The sequence below is a fragment of the Carlito syrichta genome, unplaced genomic scaffold (assembly GCF_000164805.1).
Source record: "Carlito syrichta isolate Samal-C Ts95f unplaced genomic scaffold, Tarsius_syrichta-2.0.1 Scaffold103356, whole genome shotgun sequence".
NCBI lineage: Eukaryota > Metazoa > Chordata > Mammalia > Primates > Tarsiidae > Carlito > Carlito syrichta.
The window spans coordinates 218051-228670 of NW_007047452.1; the positions used below are offsets into that span (position 1 = coordinate 218051).

Below are 10620 nucleotides of genomic sequence, written 5' to 3' on the forward strand. Positions count from 1 at the left end.
CTCAGAGTCAGGCACCTCTCCCCTTCGTGCTCATCTGGGCCCCTGTGGACGACCACAGCAGCCTCCACCCGGGGCTGAGTGTCGCAAGGGCCACCTGCTCCTCCATCGCCGCATCCCAGCTTCGGCTGCCCCAGCTCGGGGGCCAGCAGGGGCCTGGGGTCCTCCCCGTAGCCCATGACCTTCATCTGGATGTGGCTGAAGTCGGGCAGGCTCTGGTCATAGGCCGCTTCCTCCCACAGCCTGACGTAGGGGGGCTGGGGACTGAGAGGGAGCGAGACCAGGCCGATGGGTCAAAAGTCACTCGACCAGCGTCAGGGTTCCCCCCAACACCCTGTTTGCTCTGGCCATGTGTTCTCCCTTTTGCTTACAAGATGTCTTTAGGGATGTTACCATGCCCATTTCATGGCTGAGGAGGCTGAGGCCCAGAAGGGTGAATGAATTCAGGGACAAGGCTCCAGCCTGATCCTACGACTGAACCCTAGGGCTCCTTTCGCTCGATGCCTCCAAAGCGAACCCAGGATACAACTGCAAAATGAAGACCAGCTAACACGGAGGGTTGCTGGGTCCCAGGTGCAAGCCAAGAGCTCTATGCCAATCATCCCACTATTCTGAACAATGCTTTAGAGCAGAAAACCACCCCCCCCATTTTACAGATGAGGACGTAGCAGCAGTAACAGGCCACAGCTACTGCTGTGGTGGCCCTCGCGACACTCAGACCCGGGTGGAGGCTGCTGTGGAGCCTACCCTCCTGCCAGGCTCTGTTAGTTAGCTCATCTACTCCTCGCCAAATTCCCGGAGGCACTGTAGGGAAACCGAGGCACAGGGCCTCTGCCGGCTTGTATCCAGGGTGATATGGACCCTAGGTGGCGGCACTGGGGCTCCAGGCATTGTGCTCTCTATCATGGAAGTACAGCCCCTCTGGAAAGTGAGATTCAGAGACTAGGTCCCTTGCCAAGGTCACATGGCTGAGAGGTGACAGGGAAGACCCCAGAACCGGGATGACTTGAGCCCCCCGTCATGGCAGCCACCCCATGGGCTGAGACTGAGCTTGGGCTGGCCCCGTGCCCACCAGTCCTATCCACTTCATTCCCACAGGGACATTAGTTCACTCTGTGCCAGGAGCAGAAAGTGCCATCGTCAACTCCTTTGCAAGTAGAGCATCCCTGACCCAGCAGACAGACCCTGGATATGCAACCTGCCTTTCTGAGCTGAGTCATAGCCCAAAGGGTTGGCTGGTCCCATCACCTCCCCAGGACTGGAACGCTCTTGGCTGTGCCCTGGGTGATTTACCAACAAAAAATCCAGGATTTGAGACCTCCAGGTCAGGGGAATGGGGGAGCAGTCTGTGGCCAGACCCACCGCCATCACGGACTCCCCATGAGGTTTGGGGGCGTCAGATCTGCACTTCGGTGACTGCACTACTCTGAGCCTCAGTCTCCCCATCTGTATAAAGGGCCTAACACCCCACCTCGCAGGGTTTCCATGAGAACCAAAGGAGATGATGGGCGCACAGTTCCTGACCAAGTCTTTGGTACACAGAAGGCACTTGATAATGATGACAAACACTCCTAGACAGCCAACTATGTGCCAGGTTCTGTTCTTAGCACATACTGCCTCACTCAACCCTCCCCGAAACCCTAGGAGACTGGTAATATTAGTGTCCCCACTTTACAGATGGGCAAAGAGAGGTCAGTAGCTTTCCCAAAGTTGCATAGCTAGTATATGGCAGAGCCCCAGAGCTGTGCCTTGGCCATCATAACGCCCCCACTGTCTGTTAGTAGAAGTAGTCACACCTGGGACTCTGCTTCACTGTATGTTTTCTGTTTCACAGGGACCCTGTACTCAGTGCAAGACAACGTCCCTGAGCCTGTTACGTCATCTGTAAAATGGGAATATAATACCTAACTCACAGAATCCAGACCTAACCCATGACTACTAACAGAGTGTTCAATAAGTGAGAAGGCAAAGCTGGAACCGGATGGAGAGGAGGAGACACCGCCCACCCCTTCCACCTTCTCCTAGGTAAAGGGAGATTAGCCTACAGGGCTTACTGGCCCCCAAGGGCCCAGTACCTACCTCTTCACCTCGGCAGCAAGCCCATTCTCCAGCAGGCCCAGGGCCTTTGGGGACAGGACGCCTTGGAAGTCAGAGTCGGCGGCCACAAAGGAGATCTGCGGGATACAGGGGAGATGGCCTCTGTGCAATTCACCAGGGCCAGGGCTGGCTGTGCCCCAGGGCATCGGTGAACCTCTCCACACACCCTGGGAGAGAGGCTGCACCGGAGAGAGCTCCTCACTTGACAGGCGGGGGGTGCTACTCAGGGCATAGCACCAGTGGGGAGAGGACCTCCCTCCCTGGTTCTTCTTCAGTCTCCCAACACCCATTTATTGAGCACCTGCTATGTGCAGGCATGTTTCTAGGCACCAGGGGCAGCAGTGAGTGAAAGAGACAGCCATGCTGGTGGGAGCTCACATTTTGTCATCTCCCAGAGGTCTTTGTCCAGTGCCAGCAGACCCCGGGCACGGAGTAGGTGCTTCAACTGTATCTGGTGAATGAGTGGAAAGCAGATCATTGATATGTGTTTTTGGCACCGAGGATGCAGTGGGGAACAGAGACACCAATGGCTGAAGTTGTGCCCACTGGTCCTTGTCCCTGAGCCTTCAGGGATCAAGGGGCCTCTGCAAGTCCAGCACCAGGGGGTGGGCACTGCGTGGTGGAAAAGGGATAGGTCCTAATGAAGGCAGGGAGATGAGGCAAGCCTCTCCACACACCCTGGGAGAGAGGATTCTTCCTCTGCCAGGTCCTCACTGTGGGCCCTGGCAGGTCATCCAGCCTCTGAGAGCCTCTCTGTGCTCCTTTGTGTAATGGGACTAGCCTAGAAGAGACACTTGCACAACCACACTCAGAGCAGCATTATTCACAATAGCCAAGAGGCAGAAGTAGCACAAACATCCGTCGACGGATGACTAGATAAGCTAAATATTGTCTACACAGACAATGGAATACTATTCAGCCTTGAAAAGGAAGGAAGTCTGGCAAACGCCACCACATGGATGGACCTCGAAGACATTGCTGAGCAAAGTAAATCAGACACAAAAGAACAAGTGCTGTGTGATTCCATTTGTATGCAGTCCCTGGAGAAGTCAAGTCCATAGAGACAGGAAGCAGAATGGTAATTGCCAGGGGCTACAGCAGGGTGGAACAGAGAGGTGTCATTTAATGAGCATGGAGTTTTAGTTTTACAAGACGAAAAGCATTCTGCAAGTTGGCTGTGCTACAGTGTGAATGTTCTTAATGACACTGACCTGGACAATTAAACATGATTAAGACAGTAAATTTTGTTACCTGTATTTTATAAAAATTTTTTAAAATAGGGCTAATTGTGTCTGTGCCTTGGAGTTGTGGTGAGGATTTCATGAGATGATTATAAGGAACCCCCTAGCATGGTGCCTGGCACATAGTAACTGACTGCTCAATGAATTGCAACTCGATGCTACTGAAGATTAAGTTACCTGACATCTCTGAGTCTTGCTCTCCTGAGCTGAATTTTTTTTTCCAACAAATATCTGTTGAGACACTACTGTATTATGCTAGTTTCATAAACAGCAGCTTCCCTTTTCCCTTTTCATCGAGTGCAGTGAGTAGAAGACATTAGCCTGCACAGAGAAGCTCCGTTCTGATGGGGAGAAGGGAATGATGGATGTGGGGGGTTGTTTTTGAAATCCCTGTGACGGAGGAGATTCCCCCAGATGTCTAGAAATAAGGCAGAGGTCTGGGCATCTCCCATCCCCACTAAGGATGCCCTGCACCTCCCGGCTGGCTCTGTATGTCCTAGAAGTTTCCCTTCCTCTACCTCATCACCTCATGGCTCAGTAAGAGCCATCGGCATCATCGCCATCAGCACCATCATCATCACCATCGCCATTGTTACCCTCATCATCACTGTCATCATCACCCTCACTGTTATTACCATCCTTATTTCCATCCACATCATAACCAGCACCATCATCAACATCACCACCACCCCTATCAATTTCGTCATCACCACCGTCCTCACATAGACATCATCATCAACACCGTCATCACCATCACCACCTTTCCCATCAGCATCACCATCCTCATCGTCACTCTCCTCACCAACACCATCCTCATCGTCGCCGTCACAGTCATCATCGTTCGCGTCATCCTCTCCACCACCATACTCATCATCACCGTCACCATCAAGATCATCACTATCACCAGACTCTCCGTCGCCGGTACCGTTATCATCGTCACCATCATCGTCACCACCATCAACACCATCATCGTCATCACCACCATCACCGTCACCCCTACCAGTGTTACCATCATCACATAGACATCATCGGCAACGCCATCATCGCCATCAGCGACCATCCTCACCCTCACTGTGCTCATCACCGCCATCACCACCGTCATCATTCGCATCATCCTCTCCTTCACCATCCTCTTCCTCACCGTCATCACCGTTCTCGTCATCCTCACCACCATCAGCCTCATCATCGCCATCACCACCATGCCATCATCTCCATCACCGTCACCAGCCTCTCCGTCGCCAGTACCGTTATCATCATCACCATCATCCTCACCACCATCAGCCTCTTTATCGCCATCACCACCGGCACCATCACCACCATCATCATCACCCCTACCAACGTGACCATCGAGCCGGGCTCGGTGGCTCAGCCTGTAATCCCGCACTTTGGGAGGCTGAGGTGAGTGGATTGCCTGAGCCCGCGGGTTCGAGACCCGCCTGGGCAACTTGGTGAGACCTCATCTCTACAATAAATCAAAAATGAGCCGGGCGTGGTAACGTACACCTGTAGTTCCGGCTACTCGGAAGGCTGAGGCGGAAGGATCGCCGGAGCCCAGCGGGTCGAGGCTGCGGTGGCCGGGAGCGGCCACTGCACTCCAGTCTGGGCGACAGAGTGAGCCTCCGACTCAAAAAAAGAAAAGATAATTTAAAAAAAACAATGTCACCATCATCACCACCATCGCATAGACATCATCATTAACGTTGTCACCATCAACGCCATCAGCAGCAGCAGCATCGCCATCCTCACCGTCACTATCCTCACCAACACCATTCTCACCATCATTATCACCATCACAATCATCAGCAGCAGCAAGACCAGCCTCTCCATCACCATACTCTTCATCACCATCGCCACCATCATCACCATTATCAGCCTCTCCATCACTAGTACCATCACCACCACCACCACCATTCCTATCAGTGTTGTCATCATCCCCATCAGCAGCAGCAGCATCACCATCCTCACCGTCACTATCCTCACCAACACCATTCTCACCATCGCCATCATAATCGTCGTGATCATCATCATCCTCTCCGTCACCATCACCATCATCGGCATCATCGTCACCATTCGTATCAGCACTTCAGCATCATCACCAGCCTCTCCATCGCCATACGCTTCCTCACCGTCATCAGCATCACCACCACCATCACCATCATTGTCAACATCATCGTCACCAGCCTCTCCGTCACCAGTACCATCATCATCATCACCATCATTGCCATCATCACCAGAACCATCTTCACCATCATCATCCTCACCACCACCGTCATCATCCTCACCACCACCGTCATCCTCACCACCATTATGAAAAGCTTGGGGGAGAATGCAGCATCTTAAAATACAAACTCTTTGAAATTCAAATTCAACAGGCAGAGGAAGCTGGGGAGGGGATATTAGACCATGGAGATCCCAAGAACATCAGACTAAGGAGCTCAGCCTGTCTCCAGAAGCAGGAGGGAGTCTCGGGGGAGTTATCAGCAGGAGAGTCCACAGTCAGATGTGCGTTCAGGGAGAACACCAAGTGACCTCCAGAGGGAGGAAGTCCCATGGAGGGGACAGAGCCTTCAACCAGCAATCAGGGCCCTGGTCCCAGGCTCTAGCAGAGCAGGCAGATGTGAGGAATGGGGACGCGTGGGTAAAGGCTGCAGCCGGATGGGGAGAGGTCCTGCTCTCCCTGCCGCTTCTTCCCCTGCTCCCAGCCCTTCTGCCCCATCTCCACTAACAGCTCAGTATCCCTAACTGATGTGTCCTGAACTCCTCCTCTTCTTGGGTCTGAGGCCCAGTTAACCACCAAATCTGGCCAGCTGTGCTTTAGAAATTCAAAGAGACAAGCTGGGTGGGAAGGTTGGTGCTACATCCAGCCACAACTCTCTGTGTGGTAGAGTGGAAATGTCTTCTCAGGTCCTCCAGCCTCGGGTTCAAATTCTGCCTTAGTACAGATGGACATCACCTCTCACCTCTCACTAGATGGGCATCACCTTTCCACTGGCCTGGCTGCCCCCGGACCTTCCTCCTTCTGGATGTCAGACAGAGAGCATTCTCAAACTGCAAAGCTGGTCATGTTCCCCTCTTGTACCGTCAACCAAAAAGATGAGGCCCAAATGGCATCCCAAATCCCAAGGAGCTGCGCCCACTCCTTCTCCCCTCACCCTTAGTACCCATGCTGGCCTGCTTCCTTTTCTTTCACCACATGTCTTTGTCATGTGGCTTTTCTGCCTGGAATGTCTTTTCCCATTTTCTCTGCCCGGAGAACTTCTATCTAACCTACAGGACCCAGCTCACCTTCTCTGTGAAGCCGTCTTCCTCCTCATCAGGCAGCAAATGATCTCTCTCACTAGATCTCCAGCTCCTCAAAACCAGGGACAACTTAATACATGTTGGTATTGGCTACCCTTCACAGCCATATCCTAACTAGCTAATTTTTTTTAGTGGAAGTCTCTCTCTGATGCCCAGGCTGGATGGAGTGCAGTGGCGTGATCATGGTTACCGCAGCCTCAACCTGCTGGGCTCAGGCGATCCTTCCGCCTCAGCCTTCTAAGTAGCTGGAACTGCAGACAAGCGCCACCACAACTGGCTAATTTTTTTGATTTATTGTAGAGATGAGGTCTCACTAAGTTGCCCAGGCTGGTCTAGAACCCCTGAGCTCAGGCAATTCTCTGACTCTGCCTCCCAAAGTGCTGGGATTACAGGTGTGAGCCACTGCACCTGGCTTCTTACTAGCTAATTCCTTTTCCTTATATTTATATTTGGTTCAATCCAAAAAATTCCCATTTACTGAAACTTTCCAGAGGTCAGGAACTGAGAGCCAAGGAAGAAGCCTCAGGGAGGACAGGCATGAGTCCTAAAGGTGACAATGACCCAGGCACCAACGAGGACTCAGGGAGTCTCACTTCCAGAGTCCCCTGGCTTACAATGCACCTTCCTCCCTTCCCACACTGGAGTCAACCCGGACTGGCTCTAACAGCCCAAGTCTCTGTGCATGTGACCGTGCGCGCGCGCGCGCGCACACACACGCAGAGTCCCACACCGGCCACACGCACCTGCGCACACACACAGGCCCACTGGGGCCGCAAGTAGCAACCCTGAAAGCAACACCTTCACATCAGCTCCGTGCCAGGTGGAATGCAAAGTCCCCCCACCACACACATAAGACCCCCCTCGTTCCTCCCACTCGACTGTGTAAAGCTCAGAGTTGGGGGGACCCCCCTTGCCAAAGTCACAGAAATGAACCTGAGGGAGCAGGGCTTTGAATCTGGACCTGTAGGCCACCAGAACGTGTGCCGTTTCCACCCCACATCCAGCCTCACAGCACACGAACACGTGAATCTATCAACAGTTACTCATTAATACCCGGCAAGATGCCCTCTTCCCCTCCCCCCACTGCCACTCCGCTTTCTCTGCCCACCACCCCAGAGCCACCTCTGTTAAGGGGGGGGCGAGAAGGGCGCCCCCCTCCACACCCCGCTGCCCCCTGCCTTGTCCCCAGGACCCAGCCTTCTCACTGGGAGGAGAATCACAATGGCAATAGTTACCTGGGTGGCTCCAAGGACCTCTCCTCCCAGTGACCTCTGCTCAGGGCATTGCACAGACAGAGGCGAATTGACTGTAAACTGCTTGGTAAATGACTGCAAACCAGCCCAGACCGCCCCAGCACCAAACACACCGACAGCCCGGGGCTGGCCCACAGTGGGGGCAGGGCTGGGGAGAGCCTGGCCTGGGCCCCTGGGAGCCTCCCTCCTTCCATGAACCCCTGAGCATAGCCACACAGGCAGGGGGAGAGGAGGGTGCTGGGGGCTGCCTGGGCCTGGAGTCCTAGCTCTCAGGTCCAGCAGGGCCCCAGGGCAGACCCCCTTCCCCACTGCCTCCTCCTGACTTGCACATTATACAAATGAGGAAATTGAGGCTCAGAGAGGGAAGGGGCTTGAGTAAAATCTCGCAGGCAGTGAAAGACAGAGCCCAGGTTAGAATCCATGTTTCTCGCCTCATCTCCCTGGGTCTGACCCTGACCAGCTGGAAGAGTCACTCAGCCTCTCTGGACATTGAAGGCTTATGACTCCTGACATGTCCATTCCATAGGGTTGTTGGAAGGATTGATAACAGCAACAGTGGCAGCTTTTCACCTGTATATAACACTCGACAGTTTACCGAATACTCCTATATCCTATCTCTGATTTTTAAAATAACCCAATAACCCTGTAAGGTGGGGCAGAATAGGAGCTTGGGGCCCCATTTTGCAGATGAAAAAACTGAGGCTCAGAAAGACGAAAAAGTCACACAGAGAGTTTGGGATAGAGCTAGAATTGAAATCCTGGACTCCCAAACCAGTGCTCTGCCCATCACCAAATAATTCATAAGTCTGGGAATACATTAAGACTCCAAAAGATAGAGAACTGCCCAATGCATGCCACCAGGCTTATACCTGAGCCACCCCAGAACTCTCAGCAGCTTTGAGACCCAGGGGTGTTGGACCCAAGGCGGATGGTGATGCTTGAGCCACACATATCTGACTCCAATCCAAACTCTGCTACTTAGCCATGGGACCTCACCTTTCTGAGCCTCTGGCTTCTCCACTATGAAATGGAACTGCAGAAGGTGCCCACAAACTCGGGATGGGCACCCTGCAGGCACGAGTGTCTGGCATGAGTGGTCAGCACTCATTAGCTTCTGTTTCAAGCCTGTGGGTTGTGTGCTGTGTCTCACTGCATCTCCCCCACAGTGTCTAGTTCAGGACTCAGATCCAGGGGTCTCTGATGAACTCTTATGCTATGGGATGGGTGGATAGACAGACGGACGGACAGATAGATGGACAGGTGGATGGATGGACAGACAGATGGACGGATGGACGGATGGATGGATAGATGGATGGATGGCTGTATGGATGAACAGATGGATACTGGATGGACGAATAGACGAATGCATGGATGAATGGAAGGATGGAAGGATGGATGGATGGATGGATGGATCTACAGACACATGGACAGATGAATGGATGGATGGATGGATGGATGGATGGATGGATGGATGGATGGATAGATGGACGGGTGGTCACGTAGATGGATGAATGGACGGACAGATGGGCAGATGGGCGAGCAGACAGACGGATGGATGAACAGGTGCTCAGGAGAGCAGAGAAAAAAACTGAGAGTCAAACGAGAAGAGGGAAAGACGGCTGACGAACGGGGACTGAGGCCTGAACAGAGGCAGCCTCTAGCCCCTGGGCCCACCTGCCCCGCCACCTACCTTGGGGTAGCACTGGCACATGCTCCAGACAACTCCCCCGATCACCATGGCACCGCCCATGGCGTAGAAGGTGCCGTAGACCTGGGGCCGGTCGTGGCTCATGAGGAACGTGCCCAGGGCCAGCAGGAAAAGCCCCAGCACGATGAAGCCGATGCGGAAGGTCTTCTCGTCAGCCATGGCTGCCGGACACCCTGGCACAGGGGGCGTGGGCACGCCAGGCCCCGGGCCCACCCGTTCGGCAGGGCTGGAGGCGGCGCACTCCAATGGACTCGCACACCCACCAGTAACCTTCTCTCCTCGCCCTCTCACCTTCCCTCTGGGCCGGTGGCCTGGAGTGTGTGTGTGTGTGTGTGTGTGTGTGTGAATCTGAGGGAGGGAGCAGGGGAGGGAGAGGGGGAGGTTATGGGGGCTGGGCCCCGGCCAAGGCTTTGACATCACCTCATTTGCCTACTGTGGGACTAGGGGGTGGACAGGCCCCAGCCTCCAGGCCTGGGAACCTGGCAGTGCCGCGGCCAAAAGACAGAGGATTCCAGAACCCCATAGGCTGGTATTTCAGAGTCCTGAAGAATTCTAGACTCTCCAAGGACGTCTGGGGTTCAGGCATTAGAGCCCCTATTTACTGTGTGGTGACTACATGCGCGGCATCTTTCTGAACATGCCACAGGGCAGGGCGTAGTGGCTCACACCTGCAATCCCAGCACTTTGGGTGGCTGAGGGAAGAGGATTGCTTGAGCCCTGGAGTTCGAGACCAGCCGGGGCAACATAGCGAGATCTCGTCTCTATAAAAAAACTTTAAAAAATTAGCCAGGCATGGTGGCATGGTGCCTGTTGTCCCGGCTACTCAGGAGGCAGATGTGGGAGGATCGCCTGAGTCCAGGAGGCCGAGGCTGCAGTGAGCCATGATTGTGCCACTGCACTCCAGGCTAGATACCAGAGCGAGACCCTGACTCAAACAAAAACCCCAACAAAATACATTACAGCTATTAACTCATTTGAGGGGACTCCATGAGGCAGGTGCTAATATCCCCACTTTACAGATGAG

At 53.8% G+C, this 10620-nt stretch overlaps 1 protein-coding gene across 1 annotated transcript in view; it reads right to left on the reverse strand.

Annotated features, from left to right (window-relative positions):
• BSND (barttin CLCNK type accessory beta subunit) overlaps positions 1–9755 on the reverse strand; it is an 11060-nt gene extending 1305 nt beyond the window's left edge. The window contains exons 1-4 of the mRNA XM_021716005.1: positions 9579–9755; positions 2077–2171; positions 1794–1799; positions 1–261 (exon numbers count right to left, since the gene is read on the reverse strand). Of these exons, the coding sequence (XP_021571680.1) occupies positions 1–261; positions 1794–1799; positions 2077–2171; positions 9579–9755 (539 nt within the window). The remainder of the gene's footprint in view (positions 262–1793; positions 1800–2076; positions 2172–9578) is intronic.
• Positions 9756–10620: the final 865 nt, after the last annotated feature.